The sequence below is a fragment of the Rhopilema esculentum genome, chromosome 15 (genome assembly GCF_057945365.1).
Source record: "Rhopilema esculentum isolate cy_ngs chromosome 15, ASM5794536v1, whole genome shotgun sequence".
NCBI lineage: Eukaryota > Metazoa > Cnidaria > Scyphozoa > Rhizostomeae > Rhizostomatidae > Rhopilema > Rhopilema esculentum.
Window position 1 is genome coordinate 6,940,430 of NC_142829.1, and position 20,021 is coordinate 6,960,450.

The following is a 20,021-nucleotide window of genomic DNA, read 5'->3' on the forward strand; positions in this document are numbered from 1 at the left end:
ATAATGACAAAATATTCAAGAAAGTTTGGCTTACCGTCGGGATCTATGGGTAACTTCACCACGACCTCGTTTAGAAATATCGGCTGCAAATTTGAAATCAATACAGTCAGAAAATTTTAATATTTCGAATGACGTAAGTAAATCCCTTTAGGGTTTCAGTATTTATACAAGAATTCAAGCAAGAATCAATCGTTGCTTCTCTTTTCTGTAAAGAGAATCTCTGTGTAACAGTCACAGATAATTAGTATAGCCAAAAAGGAATTGGAAATATGTTTTTAACTCTTACAAAAAAATACTCAAAATCTAAATTAAGAAAACAATGTGACTGAAGTAACAGAACAATAAATAGAAACAAACTGCATGATCAATATCTAAAAAAATAATAAACTAAAAGATTAAATAAAAAAATAATTAATTTACAATTTTTATACTTTAGCTACAAAAACCACAAAAATATGTTTAAGTACAACATGAAAGGAAAAAATACCGCTTTAGGGCTTTTAACAGAAAAACAGAAGTCTGCGTTTGGCATTGCAAGATAACGTAAGGAAGGCCCTATGAACTGATTTCATCTACAGAAATAAATAACATGATGAAAATACAAACCTTTTTGTATATTGTTAGAGTTATTTCGCCATCAACATCATCTTTGAAAATGTTGGTAAAGGCTTTGGCAGCTGGAGTGCTTCCATGATGACGTGTTAGCAAGAGAAAGTCATTAAATAGGAATGCTCGGAGCTCTTTGTTGCTTTTGTGCTGCGAAATATGGATAGCATGAAGTACTGTGACAAAATGACATTGTACCAAAGAATTTGTTCTTGCAAAGACTTAACATGAATATCTATCTGGTCGTATTGGAAAACGAAGTTATATCAAGTCTATTTAAAATCTAATATATTCACTTTTGACAATTTAAATGAGTATATATTCAATTAAAAATTTAGCATTTATATAAAGGATTCACATAACATTTTTCTAATATTAGCCTGACATCTAACTGACCTACAATCCCGAAAAAAAATAGTTGAGATAGCTGAGACTCTGTATCAAAATTTGTTTTTTTTTCTCAAAACTAACTCCTTCCTCTTCTAGTTCAATGTTGAATGCAAGTTAAAAAAATACTACACCTCCCCCGGCACAAACTATAGAACTACTAATCCAACATTGATTCAGGGAGATTCGAATTTACAGGGGCAACGTCAATTTAAAAAGGAAAAAATTCAATTTGTCTCAACAATTGTGGCAAACAAATATGAGTGGCTAAGATAACTTGGATAAGATAACTTTTGCGTTTGAGACAATTTTACCTTGTATAGAGTTGCGTGGTGAAGGTACTTCCGCTGCCCTAGGCAATTCGTCTGCGAGTTGAACACTAATTTCTGATAGAAAATGTTTCCAAATTAAATTTATGTAAGGAAGACGAACAGTCAATAGAATATAGCTGGCTAAACAGCCTCAGTGAAATATAGGCCAGCATCCAGATAGATTAAAAAAATGCCTCTTTTAAATAAATCTTTTAAGTACATTATCTTACTTATAGATCTATTTATCAGATAGCTATGATTAATCTATAGAAAAATGTCAAAAAATCAAGTTGCCTGCAAGCTGTAGAGCGTAGAGTATTGTTGCGAATCAAAGTCGTAAATTTCTCTTACCTCTCCAAGACCTTCTAAGGTCACATGACTTTGCAACCACTCTAACCTGCTAGAACTTTCAACCATTCTAATGTTTTCATTAATCTGGGGAGAAGGAGAAATCAAAGTTTTATCATAGATATGTCGAAAAGCTTCACATTGTGACTTAACTCCAGATGAAAAAACAAATAATCATCAATTCTAATTATTAGTGTAAATAATAACGAAATGTAACGGGAATTTTTGTCGGCAGGAATAAATTAATCATAGCTTTATTCGTCATCATTTACAAACCATTTTTCGTCATTGCCAAAAAGTATAGGAACATAATATGTTAAAACAATTAACAACCAGAGGCCAGGAAATTTCAATAACAGACACATTCAAATAGAAATAAACTCCACACAAAAGCGAGATATTAATGTCGGAAAATTTCTTTTCAAATGTTACCTTTTAACATTAAATCAAAATATTGGAGCTTTTACAATGCCACTGATTCTTTTTCCACGGTTTTAGTAAAGATTAGAAAAATTAGTTATGAGTAGCCTTGAAAGTTAGCTTGGCGGCATTTCTCGTTACAGGTTTAAGAAGCATCGGGCTCCCTGCTTCAGTCACACCAAGACTCGAATAGTGATAGGTCAGTTTCTTTGTTATCAAGTGATGAATTCATAAATTTGGCCACATTAGCACAGCCTCTTTCCCCATCAAACCTGTGTAATTTGGTCTCTGTTCAAACTTCATAAACCAGGCCAAAATTAATCCGCCAGCAAATATCAAATCTTTTATTGGCTATACCTTACTTAATTTCCACTCTTAGGGGGATTCAAAGTGCTATTTCAAATAACCTATAGAAAATGATTATAATAACTGAAATTTTAACACATTAAAAACCTGTGAGCAGAGCTCTTGAATCTGTTCCAAAGCTTGTTCCAAATTTGGTCGATCGTGGTGGTCTTCCGGAGTGTATTTGATAATCTGCAGCAATAAAAACAACGCTTCAATAAACATTAAAAGCAAGTAAATGCCAAAGAGAAATCTTGGAAACACCATACTTCACTATTAGCACTAATTGTGTAAATTGTACTTATTACAGTAGCTTTGTAAAAGTGTAAACCATGCTAGATTCAGGACAAAATCGAACTTGCTATTAATGGTAAAAGGTCTATTAGACTAATACTTTGATTTGGTAATACATTGTTTTTAAACCATACCTGTTTAATGATCAAAGGGTATTTTGTTATTCTTTGTAACGGCTTTAACAAGTAGCTACTGAGTGGCAGGTTTTGTCGCAGTCTGCTGTTTCCAGCGCATTTCTACGCGAGAAGAAAAGTATGCTAGATCAGTGTTAAGTACTTTATAGACAAATGTAACGAGAGAGAATTAAAATGAGAAAACCAAATCTTTGATCAGCACAGAGGCTTTATTATACGAAATTAGATCGCAACTCAAAAATAACGTGAACAAAAAGAGCAAATTCAACACATGCATTAAAACACATATTGTAATAACACAAAGAATTGTCAAACGTCTTTTACAAAGAATTGTTAAAGCTTCGTTGTCTTTCACAATAACAAGTACAATCAACTAATCAGTCAATCGATCACTGCCATCATTCCGATCACTCCAATCATAAACCACAATCAATCATTCAATAATTATGGTAAATCCATACACCCAGAAGAAGTACGTCAAACAGATTGATACAACTATGTTTATGGCAATAGAGTAATCAAGCAAATTTTGATAGGGATTTTCATGTCGTTTACTTATGTTTCTAGAACTGAACCAAAAATTTTTGTTAAATAACGTCAAATAACATCTAATCTATACTAGTATCTGTTTTGTAGCAAATTCTATTCTCCATTATGATCCTTCCTTGATGTTTGCCGTTAACTGCACACCTGATCAAGACTATCTAGTATACTATAAAACATACGTCACTATTGCTATTTCATAAAGATAAACATATTGTACCTTCTCGAATTGCTTAAATTCTGCATCATTTTCTACTTTTCTTTGTAATAATTTGCATGCCTTGATTTGACAACTGCAGAATCGAATATATGGCGTCATTCTTGGGATCTTCGGAAAAAGAAGTAAAAAGTCGATTATCATCCAGGAAACAAATAAAACTAAACTATTTTGCAGGTTTGATATTTCCTTATACTGATTAGACTTACTCCATGAGCCTCTGTTTCGCTACTGCCGCACTTGACGGACGCTACAACAGACATGTGACTCAATATATTATAAGTTGTGGGGTCTGTCAAGTGAGGCAGTAGCGAAACAGAGGCTCATTGAGTAAGTCTATATACTGACATGCCAAACAACAAGCTGGAGAAAATCGTTGTCAGTAAATTGCATGACTAATGCTTAACTTGTTGGGCCTTTCGATGACTACAAGACCTAGAAGATGGGGAGGAGGAGGTGTAAAAACTGGTTTAAATCCAAACTGACTTAGGCTACAGTTACACTATACCGGATTGCTATCGGAGCGGAGCAGAGCGGAGTAACTTTTATTCCGGAGTGTTATTTAGGGTAGCAGTTACACTACGACGCTCCGCTCGCTCATAAGCCTGTATTCCTTTGCATTTCTGGTACACAAAATCCACCAGATTAAATTTTTTGATGATATTTTCGAATCTATGTGCTGTTGCGAATTCGTTTTCAATAGCTATGCATAAAATAACGAAAACAACCATTAAATTGAGAGATAAATGATGAGGTTCGTAGGACGGATAGCGAGATTGTGTTGCTATCTGATGTGTTAAAGTATGTTTTTCGCCCAAGGGCCACTTCATTAAAATTTGGGAAGAGATGAAATCCAAATACAAAAATGTTTTGATGATTTCGATTTTGCATTATCCAACAGCAACAAAATCTCAGAAAGCGCCATTGTTCACTATCGATCGAATTGCGTCAAGCAGAAAACAATAAGAAAATCCTTTGTTTCAAAGTGGAGCATATCGGATTCGTGCGATTACACTACAACGCTCCGCTACGGAGTGACTCCGGAGTGATTTCCGTATCACCTCCAGAGCGGAGTGATTTTCACTCCGCTAATCAGAGCGTTGTGTATCGGATTGGTGTGGCGTAGCGTAACTCAAACCCCTATCCGATATTTAAGTTACTCCGCTCCGATAGCAATCCGGTATAGTGTAACTGGCACCTTAAAGTGCAAGACAACAAATATGGTAACTTGAAAATTACAATAGCTATAGCAAGAACATTTCATTTTTATTCATGGACATTGGGAAAGATTTTTAGGTTCGATTCGATTTGGTTGAATTAAATTTAAATTCCACTGCAAGATAACAATATAACTATAAAAAAAAATTTAAAAAAAATATAGCTATATGGATGAGACATTAAGAAATCAATTAAAGAACACAAAGACAGCATTGAAATTGTTAAAACTACAAATCGAAGTAGAGTTCTTTAGGAGGAGCCTCAAAAGCTGGTTAAAAAATGAGAATGAGGCCTTCTGCAGTTCAGGCGATCAAGTGTCTCATTGAATCACATTGTTCAAGGGTTCCAATTACAAATTGGTCTGAGGCTCATCGACTTTTTAAATGCTTTATAAATAAAAAATTGAAAGATGTAGTTCTCATAATCATGCGATTCGTCCCACAATCATTGTTCATAAAAACAATATTCTGCACTGAAGGTACAAAGTAGGCCCACATTGCTTGCCTCATTCTTAAATAAATTGCCTACCTGCTCAACAAGAACATCACCGATTGCTTCAACTTTGTTGTTCACTGACATTGTTTTTCTAACCAGCAACGCTCTGCGAAATGAAGACAGATTTTCTTCAGGATGCAAGCTTAAAACGGCAAATAATCTTAACGAAGAACTAAAAGTCAAACGACAAATATCTAAATTCCACAAATGAGATCGAAAATCCAAAAATTTATACGTTGTTGAGTCGAAACAAATCTTTTATTCTGAAAAGCTGACTGGAAAATAAGTCAATGATAAAAACAGAGAAGGAAACCTACTTTAGCAGTTTTGTATTGCACATGATAATTTCTCTCCAGTTAACGAAAACGGTGTTCAGTTCCTGTTCTGTAAGAACACCAGCTTCAGCCATGGGGTTGTAAAATATCTAAAATCGATAAAATTAATGAACTTAGAATCTGATTTTCATACGATAATACAGTTAGCAAATAAATTTTGTACCAGAATGAAAATGTAATAGTTTGATTGTTAAAATTTAATTTGATTTTCATACGGATTGGAATCATTTTGCGGATGAGTAAATGGGTAAAAACATGACCCAGCTTATAAGTAACGAGCGTAAATGGCAAATGCCACTCCCATTTAAATGCAGTAATGGTTTGAATAAATAAGCTCTTTCCACAATTTCTTTAGGATCAATACTAACGAAGAAATTATAAAAATGTTGACAAGATGACAAAAAAAAATTGCATTGTAAACTAAGATCGCTATTTTATAAGAATGTTCTTAAGAAAATACTGGAGAACCCAGAGATCTTAAAAGTAGAAGGATTTTGGTGAAAAACGTCATAATAGGGGAACAGCCTGGATCAAGTAGCTGAACCAAGGACCGTCTGGGATTGAAGTGGTTTAAGTTTAAGAAGACTTAGGATTGGCTGCCCACATTCCTGAAATTTTCTTGGAAAATATTGTAAACCTGACTCAATATATCTGAAATAAAATAAAATTACCTCGAGTGTAAGGCTAAGATCATCCATAAAAATTTGCTCAGTGTTAATCAGTTCGTGGATATAATTCTGCGTAAATGAAAAAAACAGTTTGACAAGGTTCAATAAAATCTTTTCTCCAAAAGATTTTGATTAGGCGTTCTTATCATGTCAGATTTATAGCAATAAGCTTGTTGATCTCTTCAAATGATCCAAACACAGTATCGCTTAAAAGAGCGGTACAGTACCCATTTCATGGCTAATATCTTTACAAAATAAAGGGGAATGAAACCAGTTATGAAAAAAAGACACTCGACATTCGGGGCTAGTAAACATTTGACAAGTTAAAATTACGCGCAAATTAAAAGTTGAAAAATGATTGAATTATGACAAAGCTGTAAAGACACTTAACATATTCGATAGGATTTTGAAGTTATATAGTGCTAGTAGTATTTATAATATATAAATATTGCAAAAGAATGTATACAGGAACATGTATCACAGACGTCACATTGCAAAATTAATTGGCAAACTTAAAAACTTTTAAAAATAAATATATAAAAATAAATAAAGAATTACCTGTCTTTGTCGTTCGCTTTTGCTCATGGATTTCAGCACAACGCTATCAAAGGAGCCTTCCCCTGTGAATGAACAAATACTTACGTTAATGTCTCTTCCATAAACTGATCGTTATTTCCTTACTAGATTCGGTTTCACGCATAGGGCCGAGTCTCTAACCCGTATAATTTTGCACTTCTCGTTGAGGAATTTTACCCCTACAAAACCTAGCACCCTGGTTTCATACCCATCCCACCAAATCTTTGTAGTTTTCCGGATATATACATGCATATGCTTTCTCGATGCGATATACCCGTGATGAATTAAGTGTGAAACTCGAAGTAGTATCTTAGAACACTTCTAAAAACTAAAGCCTGTAGTGCTAGGTCTATATGACATCAGTCATATCGCAACTGACTGGTTAAGAGTGGCCCTCTTTAAGTGATAGATAAAGGTTTTATCTTCATATTTCAAACAACTATTTCCAGCGCAAAATCATTGCAGCATATATTTGTACGGGAAGATTCATGATTATAACCTCAGAACAATTCAGCCGAAGATCTAAGCTATAAGATTAAAGTACTTTAGTGAAGTCCATTTTCTTTGAAAAACGGAATGTCATAATGTGTCTTGAAGAAATCTCATGACTTGAACTGTGACTCACCCAAGTTTATAAAGGCAATGCGGTTATCAGATGCATGTTGCATTTATGGTTCTGAGAAGTGGGGGGGGGGGGGGGTAGAAGTGTCCTAAAGCCTCTTCTATGAATCCTTGGTCAAAATTCAAGGAGCTTAGGCGATCCTGGTGATAAATGAAATAATAATCGTACTAAGTATCATTCTTCAAGCAAATAGCGCGTCTCTAGACCTGTGATTTTCTATCATTCACCGCAAGCTCCGGGATATCTTTTAACAGAGATTCGAAAACGGATAATTTCGAAAAACTTGCCTTTACAAAAACATTACGGTGAACTTGGCCTAGATTAAAGGTTGCTGCAACAAAGTGCACTTGGATCTTGGCTGTCCTTACATTCAGCAGCAGCTATTCTGAGCGAAATTTGGGTGAAACGCCCATTCACTATATGAAAATGTTGCATAGAACTTCTTTTTGTTAATTCCTTAAGAAAGCTGGCGCTATTTTGGGGCAGTGCCTAAACCACAGTCACTTCAATTAGTCTAAGAGCATGCGGAATAGCGATCTAAAGTCGGTGGGCCGACTCAGTAGTTCAAGGACATGCACTTTTTCGACTCCTGACGATAAACTTCATTCTTTTGAACACTGATGGTTTTAAATCTTAAATAAAGATGTTTAGTTAATATTTCATTCTTCTAATGTACCTTTGTAATTTTGTAAACGTGTATTAAGTAATATTTTTTTCTGATCTAATTTTGTAACTTTGTAACTGGAGGGCCCCTTAAAAATCAGAAATGCTGAATGGCAACACTCCCTAAATATTATAAATCAAATCAAATCAGTTCAATGTAAAATCACACGATTCGCCGGGGATTGGTTTTAAACCGCGGTGCTTAAAGGGCCTCTCAAGCCAAAAGTTTTTTTTATCTCACAAACTGTAAAAAATATCGAAAAACAAATAACGAATTCGTGATCAGCAGGTTCAACTCCTTTAGATTAGCCAATAAAATGCAAGTACAAAATTTGGCTGGAGAGGCCCTTTAACAAACTCTTTATAATAATATGCAACGAATGCAAAAATAACAAAGGTTTGAAATATCTTTCCATGTCTTTAAACATTGATGGCAAATCTTATTGAATAAGTAACATTGATGCATAATTAAGTCAAGAATTTGGGTGCAAGATTCTTTGCACTTACCCCGGAAGTATTTCATCAGAGTTGAAATCCCCGATTCTTAGAAATTATAATTATGGTAAGGGATTAGGTAGATTTTAGCTAACGTTAATCACTTGTGATGACATGTCCATTCCGCGCGTGGTCAATCTTAGGAGTTGCTTAAACAAAAAAATACGATTTTTGGTGTCAAAAACATTTTTTTTAAAACCAATTCATTTAAATATTACAATCACACACGTCTTACTTAATTGCACGATACCAAATACAACGATTCACAAATCTGTTGATGCATATTTAGGATCTTTGAGATTTAAGAAGATTCAGCGCGGAATGGTGCCATATCAACACAAGATTAATCCTCAACAACCTAGATTAATCTGGAACCTAGAATAATCACAGGGTGCCAAAGAGTGAAGTTTATCATGTGTTTATTTCTCGCCTTACGATAGGGATGAAATGGTGTAAACTTACTTTCCAGTGAATTGCTTGAAAATTTTAACATTGTCGTTGAAAATTCAAAGACAAGCGTGATCCCAAATATACCCCAACAGAAATCGAGGCAAACTAACAAAACCAAGTCAATGACGTGTAAGCAACAGTAGAAATGATAACAAGACATATTTATCTTGGGGAAACCAAGAACTCAAAAGAGCATTGTGAATTCTTCACCAAGAAATTTCAATTCCAAGTATCAGAGAGTTCGACAGGATTTCAATAACTAGGGTTATCAGTTAACTATGTAGAATCTAGTTTATATAGACTATGCAGGGCTGCATCCATTTTGTATGAGTTCACAACTGTTTGCATTTTAACTATTGCCTAAAGCGTCAACCTTCACGATAACATCAAACAGTTTAACAATTTCGTCATGATAACAATAAAGAAATCATAATAATAAATACCAAGGGGATTAATATCTAAAATAGGAACATATATGATATAACAAGGTTATAAAATATAGAGGAATTCGAAACAATTGTCAAATTTACTATTCACTATTTGAAATTATTTAATGATAAATGCATTTTATCAAAAATATTGATTCATCAATTTGAAAAGCTAAGTGTGATATTTTAGAAAAAGCACCAACGTAAAAGCATGATTTGGCAAACAGTTTTCCTAAACCTGATGCTAATGTTTCCGTAAATTTTTCCGGTGCAAAGCCTATAGAGTTGCAAAATTGAAAACACACTGAAAAGCCACATCAGCGGTGCTTGATTAAGTAGAAGTGGCTTAAGAAGCTAAATGACTGTGATTGTGTTCTCTAGAACGTAATCTCATTGTCCACGACACGTCGATACGGTTGGAATATCGTCAGAGTACAGCCTGCTTTTGTCACTTCAGGCCAAAGTTGGTGAGCACATGCGACTAGATAGGGCGATTCTTGTTTAAGCCAACAGATCAGAACCTTAACCTGCGTATGACATTGACACACACATAGTTGTTGCCCGATAAGAAGGCAAATTCTAGGCATAATATGTCACAAACACTGTCATATAAATTCGGTCCACTTGTTGCATGTCTATTCTGTTTTTGTATGTCATTTATAACTGGAATTGATGATCTCAGTCCTTTACATGAAACAGTGAGAGACACTTAGGGACAAAGCGATAAGATTGGCTCTCCACAGGCGAGTTTTTAGAAAATGGAAAAAATGAGATTGCTTTTGAAATAGAAGCATGGCCTTTAATAATCTGTGAAGCAAAAACCACTCGTGTAGCAAATGTCTGTTCTGATTAATTTTCTCGCACCAGCTTGATGTAGATTTTATTACCTCGATGAATTTATTGATTAGAGTTTAAAAAAAGTTGTCGGGATTGGAAACATATGTATCTAATGAATAACTGTTGCATTTCACTTACAATGGTCAGTGCTGTCCGGGAGATCACTTAGCAACTGAACATAGTTATACGGGAACATTCCTACTTGTCCATTCAATTCGCCTTTCCACCAATCACTTTCCTTTGATATGACATTGATGACACTTCCTTTGTAAAACGTTAATTCATCTTCATTTTGAGCAGTGTAAGAGAAAAGTGCCAAAACTTGATCTGGAAGAGATATCACAATATGTAAACAAGCAAACAAATTTCAGAAGCATCTTTTCCAAAAAAAACAATTGTACAATATTACAGGTAGCACAACACTACTAGTAGTTGTAGAAGCTTCACCTACCCGCGGGGTTCTCGCGTCTTTGCGGTACTGCGTACAGATCATCATCAGCATCATTGACAACAGCTTGCTCTGACGACTTCGTGGACTCCGTTGACTTGGCCAACAGCTTAACGTGTGACGCTGGAAACCAACCGACTTGGCGCTGCTTACCCCTAGCCTGAAAAACAACATTATCTGAAATTAAAGTACAGATAAAATGATAACCTTGGCAAAATACTAAGAATAGTGTCTTGTCTAAAGAGATGCAGGTTTAGAAAATCACGCTAGAAATGTCTTTTTACATGATTTACAAAGGAGTAGGGTCACAACAAATTCCTTTTGATCTAAACATCCTCGGTGATAGCCAAGGAGCACGGAAGCCTGCAATTAGTAAAAAGGGTTTCAGATTGTTAGAATATATCTCACTGTCTAGTCATCGCACATATACGACAGTTATATCCCTGTCCAGCTCAAATTCACGACTTACCAAGGCCCAAGCGAAATGACACCAGCTCAAATTCACAGCTTACCAGGGCCCAAGCGAAATGACACGCAATTGAAAAATAAATCCGACGAAAGCTGCAGATACACCTTCCAGTTTCTTAAACCCTTTGACTGGCCGTGAAAGGGCCAATACATTGCAGCTAGAAACCACTTATCATGGGCGTGGCGTCTGACCTGTAGTCATACATGGCTGGTTCAGCCCAAAACAATTGTTTATGAATATCTCCTACATAAATAACTAGGATAACGTAAGATCAATAAACGGAAACCTTCCAGTAACATCTTAACTACCACCAAGCAAATCGTCCCTATATACCATATGAATACCTTTTGCAAAACAAACTGACTTTCCTGCCACAGACAGTATCATTGGCCTCTTCTCAAATGGACGTTTCATTTTAACAAATTAGAGCAAAGACCTTCTTCAACCACAAGACCTTATTTTCGACAGTTTCCAACAATCTCTCGCCCAATTACAATTTTCTAGGCAAATCAGCTTAACATTAAATCCATTTATCCGCTAAGCCAAATAAAAACAGATGTCTTTAGCAATATGACTGTGAGATACCATCAATGAAACATTCATCTTTTGGCTAAAATACTGGCTATAAATACAGATTAATATTATAAGTATGAATTATTAAGATCACTAGCGTTGGAGATACACGAGACGATCTTGGAGCATAGCAAAGACATAAAATTTAACTTCCATAAAACAGTGTTGCGAGGATTTGGTAAAATTTTCTTCTTTGCAAGTTATGCCATTTAAAACTTTTGTTTTCCATACGTCCAGCAAAGAAAAGCAAATTGAAATGTAGAAATCTATTGAGCATCTCTAATGTCTACTTTTGTGCGATACAAAACCAAAACGCAGCAGAACTTGATTAAGACCCCGTTTACACTGTCCCGGGACAATTTTGTACCGTTACGGTTCGCAAGTGTTTACACTGTCGCGGTTCCAAATTGTTTCGTTTAGCCGTTCCGTTTACACTGTACCGGTACAGTGTAATGGCTTCAGAATTTAATGGCAGAACATTGTTTAGAAGAAGCTGTATTTAGTCAACCAAGGCTTTTATTTTGCCGCCGAAGTCAACAATCGAATTTTTATTGGAGTTAAAATGCAGTGGAAGGCCGATAAAAACTTTACTTGGACGAACGACAAGGTGGCTATAATTTTCAGTGTTATTTTAGACTACAAAACTGCAAAGTCCAATCAAGGCTTGGACTGGGAAACAATACAAGCCTTTTCTGTGGTTGTCTTTTCTTCAGAATTTCCTTTTCTTCAGAATTTGACAACGTAGTTACGCCACAATCAAAGCCTCGATTACCTGAAACAGCCATACAAAAGACCTCTTTGTGAATCCGTGACAAAATCGTCTCGGATAGGTGTTTACACTGTCCCGTTCAAAAACGGAACCGTGACGGTACAAAATTCGTTCGCTTTCAAAGCAGGGTCCAAACTGTTCCGGATAGCAGAGCAAAATCGTCACGGTTCCACAGTGCTAGTGTAAACGGAAGGGCGAACCGCGACAGTTTTGTCACGGTTCCAAACTTGCACGGGACAGTGTAAACGGGGTCTAATAGCACTTTGATAGCATTCTTTTAGCAATTGAAATTGTAGATTTTGGCATGTTCCCAAACACGTAGAATAAATACGCCTGAAAAGTTAGGTATGCAACTCGTTTCGACCTCTGAGCGCGTGAATAGTGATCTAAGAAGAAATTCTGAGGCAAACACAAACCTGGAGTTCTCCTTGCCACCACCCGCCCTGGTCTTTCTTCAAAACGTGTATCAACTGGCCAGGACTCAACGAGATTTCGCGAGCATCTGAGGCTGTGAATTGCGAAATAACAGTTGCCACCTCTGGCTTCTTTGTAGTCTAAAGAATCCAAGAAAATTTCATTAAAGACAGGGTCGTTAAAAGACGTATTTATATCTGACCAATCAGCCAATCAAAAGTCACAATTAACGAATTATTTTGTCTATATAAGGTTGTGAGAAACTGCAGCAGACTTTCACATCCTCATTATATATTACTTTCAATAACTTTCTGGGGAAAACAAATATTTCACGAAAAATAATTTCAAGGATAAATTTTTTTGAGACACTTAAAGAAGGGAATTGTTAAACCTCATTCCAATAGCCTGAAAAATAATGCCTGTTATCTCTCAAAAAGCTGCAACACTATTATAAATATTTCCAAAAGCACCTGGCATTTACCAAAATTTCCCATGATTCTAAGCGTTTTGTGTAAGCTGATATATGAGCTGTCTTCTCAAAGAACATAAGTCTGGGAGTGAGATTAGTTTATTTGTCTACCAGTGTAAATTTCGTCCAACATATTCGTCAAAAGTAACCAGTGTGATTAGATGGTGTCTCGAGATGTACTAAGACTTTAAGAGTTTAAGAGTATGCTGTCGGTCGCGAAAATTACGATAGCACGGAAAGTGTTCCATGGAGGGGGATTATTTCTTAGAAATAGTGTAGCATTTGTGAGTGTCTGTTGCAGCTGGTAATAGCAGAGACAGTGTTAAGAAAAACTAGCACCAGGGCACTTGAAGCTTAGTCAAGAAGCAGCCAGTTTATACGTCAGATTCTAGAAAATTACTATGGATTTGTAATAGGGATGTTAATATTGAGAAAGTTTCAATATTCTTCTGTTTCACAGAAATAGCCTCCGGAGTGAAGAAATAATACCAATAAGGGTATGGTCATTTCTGAGATATGATGGTTCATTAAAGGTACCACACATGTCTCTATTGGATTTTACAGTAGAAATTATATGCAAGAAAGCATCTACAAGATCAAAATCTTCTCCTGTCTCTGGCTCTAAAACTTTCTCCTCAAGCCAAAGGATACGAAAAACCCGGTCGATGTAGTAAATTAAAAATGAGAAATTATCTTTAATGCTTGTCTTCAAGTTCCTAAATAGGAATATATTTAGGTGAGTCTTGTTCCATAAAAATTCGTTGGTATAAACTTGGTCTACCTGCCAAACATTAGGAGATAAAAGTCCACTGACTATCGACAATTTAGTAATTGCGTGAAAAAACTGCGGACTTAAGAAGTTAAAGCGCTTTTAAACAAATCGATAGGGTTAAAGTAAAAACCAGTGAACTGAGAAAGATGTTGTTAACAGTGAATAATTCACGTTTATAATTTATGTGGAATATTTGGACATTTATTATCAACAAAAAGTTTTATGATAAGCTAACATTTGGTAGTGTATCATAAGAAGAAACCTACCTGGAACCTCCAAATACTACGTTTGGGAAAGAACTGCTGAAACATCTACACAAACAAACTAATGCAAATGGGTTCGTTTACATGCTTCCAGGCAAGCACCGTGCCAATGTAGCTTAAACAGTACACAACAAACAGCCCGCTCAAGTCTGACACAGCCTTGAACAATTTTCATAACAATGATAAAACTGTGTTATGAAATCCCCAGCAAACAATGGACAGGTGATCACAAGGCAAATCTTATTGGCTAGATCTAAACAGTATTCTAGGGGCAAGCTGCAAGCCGGATCAAACATATGTTCTTCAAAATAACGAAAGAAGAACGGCACGTGACGGGAGCTCCGATATCATTTCAAACAAGTTTACTGAAATCGGTCACATATGTTTCCCATTAAAATACAATGTCAACAAAGAAAAAAATTAATATCCAAGGATCTTTGGGCGAATATCATTAATAGCAAAAATAAGCTACCTAACAAAAGCAAACACAATGAATTTAATCAAGAAATGAGACATCCTGGGTCAACCGGACAATGTTCTTCAAAGACCAATAAACAGCAAAGACTGTTGTATGCTTGGGAAATTTTTCGTAACAGGTTCAGGTTTCAATAAAATGCCATGCATGTAGTCATTCTGACGACTCCATAGATCTTCCAATATGTAATATGGCGTCAAAGCTGAGCTGTAGATCTTTATTTTACACTAAGGGTTATTTAGCGACCCAAACCATGGGTGTTTCGATTGATTTTCACATTACCTATTCACAATCCAGCACTGTAAGTGTCAGAAGGGAGGGTATGTGCAAGCGATAAACGAAACAAATCGTTCAATAGCTCAATTATTCAATTCCCACAAATACTTGTAGCTTCAAATCTAAATTTGAGTTAAGTGCACCCTGACAAATGTTGAATATTCTTTCCATACACCTACTAGTTCCAATAACATTGTGCACCGGGCACAGAAGGGTAAAAAACGATTGCGTACATAGCACAGAAGGGTTTAATCTAACTTTAGAAAACCCTTTTTGGAGCCTGTCACGTCGTGGCTTCTCACTAGAAGAATCAATGGAATATCTCTAGAAATTTAAATATTCTAGCTCTATATAAACGAGTATTAATTTTTACCTCAGGTTGTTCTTTCATTTTCACATAATTAGCTGGAAAGAATCCACATTCTCCTTTGAGATATCCCTCCCACCAATCACCTTCTTTCTTTGTGATTTTGATGACGTCACCCTCGCTGAATGAGAGGTCGCCCGCTGGCCCAGCATAATCGAACAACGCTGAGCATTCTACGATGAAGATCATGATTCAAATTAAACAGTGTTTTTCAAGGTATCATGAGGTATCGTTTAATAACTGAAAAACGGAAGTAAGACACGATACAGTATTGTATGAGATAGAAAATATTGTATGAGAACTATCTATCCACAAAAATATACAATTTCAGCCATCATGCCTGAAAGAGGATTGGAGCATTGGAATGTTTGTTCCAAATATTCCAGTAGAAACCATTGTATTTGCAGGTAGCAGTCTAGAGGACCTAACGGAGTCATTGCGGTTCTAACATCCACTCTATTGCGAGCAACGTCAACTTTTTATCACAAACAATTTGAAGCTTAGGAACAAAAGATTTTTCGGAAAAACTGGAAAGCAGAGCAAAACGTGATTAAAAAAGTGATGGACAAACTTAATAAAAAAATCTAAATGATGGAAAAATCAAAATATGATCGCAGTATTTCCTAATAGATTTTGAAAGCTCCTTGATACTTTGACAAGCGCAAGTTAGATGACGTGGATGTGAGAGCAAAGCGACAACGCTTAAAAACGTTGTCTACAAACGTAGTATCGTGGTAAAGGGTACTTAGCCTCCCAGTGAGATATTCTTTTGGCTAGCAATACCACAAGCATTGTAAACATTTAACTTATTAAAAATCAATACAAAATTTCCACGCTGTACTGACCATAAGTGGCAATATTTTAAGTAAAATACTTTCCAGGTTCGTGAATCGACTTTCCGCATAATCCCCTGCGATGACTACATATAACATTTCACAAAGGAAAAGAAATTGCGCGGTTTGATTATGCGAAAGCTAATAATACGTGACAGACCAAATTTAATCATCAAGTGATAAATGTATTTGAAATGATGTACGGGAGATAAAAAGTTTCAAAAGCAAGCGTAGGGCAGAGACTTTTATGGAATGGGGAAGCTGTTCTTTAGAGCACAAGGAAAATAATGAGGATCATTTTAATAGATATGGTTTCAATTGCCCTTCGATTTAAAGTAAACATTCTTAATAATCTTTTCGACGAGTTTAACTGTATGGATTAGAAAAAAAACAGGATGAGAGGGGGAGTTATATGAACCTTTCAGAGTTCTTTTATGCATATGACACTTGGCATAAATTTTAGGACCCCCCCCCCCCCCACGCACTCCTTCAAGCTAAGCCACTGACCGATCAGTACCAAAAACTTAAGACACCACAAGTTTTCGGTCTTAATCTGCAAGCCAAATTTCATCACAACCTGAGAAATATTTTGTTAAATGATTGTGATAAATTCACATGGAATGACCCTAAAATATCTAAGATAATGGTTTAAAGGTTGTATGCAGACAAACAGAGAACGAAATATTGAACAAGAAGAGCGAAGCAGAAATTTCTGAAAAGCATAAGAAATAAATTGCAAATACAGATTGACTGAAATTGCTGCAAATGAAATGAAACTGCACTTTAAAATCTCAATAGAATCTATAATTAATGCTTAATAATTCAAGGAGACACAAGTAATTAAGGGAAATTGCATTTTTCAGCTGATATCGGATTTTTGTCTGTCTCACGTGGAAAATAATTTAATTTCTTCAAATTAACTAAATAACCGGTGATCTTCTCTTAGAACTGGAAGCCGATACCAATGAAATTTACGTATGAGAGTCGCCCTATGGAAATAATTTGTACCTCCAACATAGCTTTGCTCCCCGCCTGAATGCTCAGTTGCGACTGATGACGTCGATGATGCGACGCTACTCGTATCACATGCATCGTCAAGACCAACCAATCTGCAAAGCAAGCAATAATGATAAGATAATTTTGTTGATAAATTATCATTATTTTCTAAGTCTTGACAAAAGATTATGATAATAATAATCATAATCAAAATAAATTACTTGCAACTTGCTGAATTAAATATGCGATTGACACTGTTATTTCCATATTGACAAAAGCGAGAGACAATGAAATTTGAAAAATTATAGATTCCATAGATAAATCGAAAGACAAGATAGGACAGTTCGATTTAATGCGAATAGCAAGCTAAAAATTTAGGATTTACAGGGGGCATTGAAACTTCACTCAATTGATAATAATTCAATTCAGTTCAATTCAATCAAATCCAATCCAATTCAATCCAATCCAATTCAACTTAATTCAATCCACTTCAATTTAACCTTCTCATGCCATGCAGCCTTAAAATACATTATATGCGACCCAGGAAAACAGAGTCTTATCAAGCCTAAGCATCTTCAAATAAAATTCTAATACAGAAAAAATGAAAAGCTAACAAACAGTACCGTCAAGCTTAAATCAGTGTAACAAAGGTATGAATAGAGGATAAACTTAAATGATATAAAATTGATATAAAATTCAGATTCTAATTATAAAGCATAGATGACATGATCGTAGCAGATCAACATATAAGACGGTGTTGTCATAAATCACACGGTGTGAAAATTATTGTTGTTATGCAATTTTTAATAATGGATTGAGGCTAATATTGTGAATCAGAAATAGAAATATTATCAATCAATGGAGCTATGCTATTATAACTGTCTTTTCATTATCTTTTTCAGTGTCGCTGTTAAAGTTGTGTAGCTAGCAAGACTAGTAAGGCATCTCAGCAGATTTTTACACAGACGAGCACCCCGGTTTAGTTGACTGATAATGAATAAGTTGATGGTTATTAATATTATCATTGATTATAAAGATTGAAGATAATCATGATTGATAATCATGATTGATTAAGAAGTTGATGATTATCTATGTTAACATTGGTTATAATGATAGATAATCACGATTGATAATCATGATTAATCAAGAAGCTGGTGATTATCAATACTATCATTGATTATAAAGATTGAAGATAATCATGATTGATAATCATGATTGATTAAGAAGTTGATGATTATCAATGTTAACATTGGTTATAATGATAGATAATCACGATTGATAATCAGATTAATCAAGAAGCTAGTGATTATCAATACTATCATTGATTATAAAGATTGAAGATAATCATGATTGATAATCATGATTCATGATCATGATTGATCAAGAAGCTGATGATGATGACCATGAAATTAGATTAATAATACCAGGAAACAATGTTAAGCGTTGACATGTGATAAATCATACTTACGATGGACTTTTAACATTTCCAATGATTTTCACGTATGACTTTGGAAACCATCCTCGCTAGTGCAGAAAATATCACTAGGTGAGATTGCAAGCATACGCAATACAATAACGGTACAGGCATACTAAACTTTTGAGAAAAAAGTCGATGTACTTGCATTTCACAAGTTTATTTAGTCTAAAGCTCTAGGTGTTCAATTTAAAGCAAAAAATTCCTGAGATATATAGCTAAAATATCGGCTAGTGGGGACAGGAAACTCTGTCAAATAGTGTACAAAAGGAAAGAATGCAAACATTTAGCAAGGGCGAGTTTTAAATAAATAATGACTACTCTAAACACTTCACTGACAGTCTCATCTCTATATTTTTATTACTCAATACCACGTATGGAATAGCTGAATTGCATTGCAGTCCCTTGAAAAGTATATTCTAAACGAATTCACTGCAAAATTGCGATGTTTCTGGTAATATAAATACCCTCCAGCACATCTACAGTATCCTTTATGGCAAGTTTAAAAAAGGCAGAATAAATATGAAAGCTTTGCGAGTCCCATAAAAGCGACAAGATAGTGCACGTCGAAAAGAAAGCAGCATGGAATATCTTCGTTATCAGCCATTTTAAACTGATGATTTATACAAAACTTTCGCAAGGTACTGAATAATTCAACTTGCTTCTACCTTGCCATTGCAGTCTCCAAACCACCATATATCTTGTTGCTCTTGAACAATAATTTGGTCATTCTTATTAAAAGTCAAATGGTCATCCTTTTTGCCTCGATATGGGTACAGTGCAATAGCCTGCAGTCCTTCTGGTACTCTGACACTAGTCTCAGTCGTTGACGGTCCCTGTAATAAGCATAACACAATGAACCCGCGACATTCTCAAGACCCAAGACAACGAAACCTCTTTATTGGAAACAGAAAAAGGTGTACATTGCCTGCAACTTACTTAAATAAGGCTTTCATCGTAGGACAGGACTTTTACAATAAAATTATTTTCCACTGTTTGTTAGCTTTTTCTTGGTTTTGCTGCCTTTCGAG

General features: G+C 35.3%; 1 protein-coding gene across 2 annotated transcripts in view; it reads right to left on the reverse strand.

Moving 5' to 3' along the window:
• The window catches only part of LOC135685067 (intersectin-1), a 44,627-nt gene that overhangs the window by 6,154 nt on the left and 18,452 nt on the right, over window positions 1-20,021 (reverse strand). For both annotated transcript variants that reach the window (XM_065200816.2, XM_065200815.2), the window contains exons 20-37: window positions 19,659-19,826; window positions 18,985-19,040; window positions 17,529-17,629; window positions 15,694-15,860; window positions 13,068-13,205; window positions 10,844-11,000; window positions 10,531-10,719; window positions 6,880-6,941; window positions 6,325-6,390; window positions 5,636-5,742; window positions 5,352-5,424; window positions 3,609-3,716; window positions 2,846-2,947; window positions 2,526-2,609; window positions 1,656-1,739; window positions 1,308-1,379; window positions 607-756; window positions 35-83 (exon numbers count right to left, since the gene is read on the reverse strand). In XM_065200816.2, coding sequence (XP_065056888.2) covers window positions 35-83; window positions 607-756; window positions 1,308-1,379; window positions 1,656-1,739; window positions 2,526-2,609; window positions 2,846-2,947; window positions 3,609-3,716; window positions 5,352-5,424; window positions 5,636-5,742; window positions 6,325-6,390; window positions 6,880-6,941; window positions 10,531-10,719; window positions 10,844-11,000; window positions 13,068-13,205; window positions 15,694-15,860; window positions 17,529-17,629; window positions 18,985-19,040; window positions 19,659-19,826 — 1,933 coding nt within the window. The remainder of the gene's footprint in view (window positions 1-34; window positions 84-606; window positions 757-1,307; window positions 1,380-1,655; window positions 1,740-2,525; window positions 2,610-2,845; window positions 2,948-3,608; window positions 3,717-5,351; window positions 5,425-5,635; window positions 5,743-6,324; window positions 6,391-6,879; window positions 6,942-10,530; window positions 10,720-10,843; window positions 11,001-13,067; window positions 13,206-15,693; window positions 15,861-17,528; window positions 17,630-18,984; window positions 19,041-19,658; window positions 19,827-20,021) is intronic.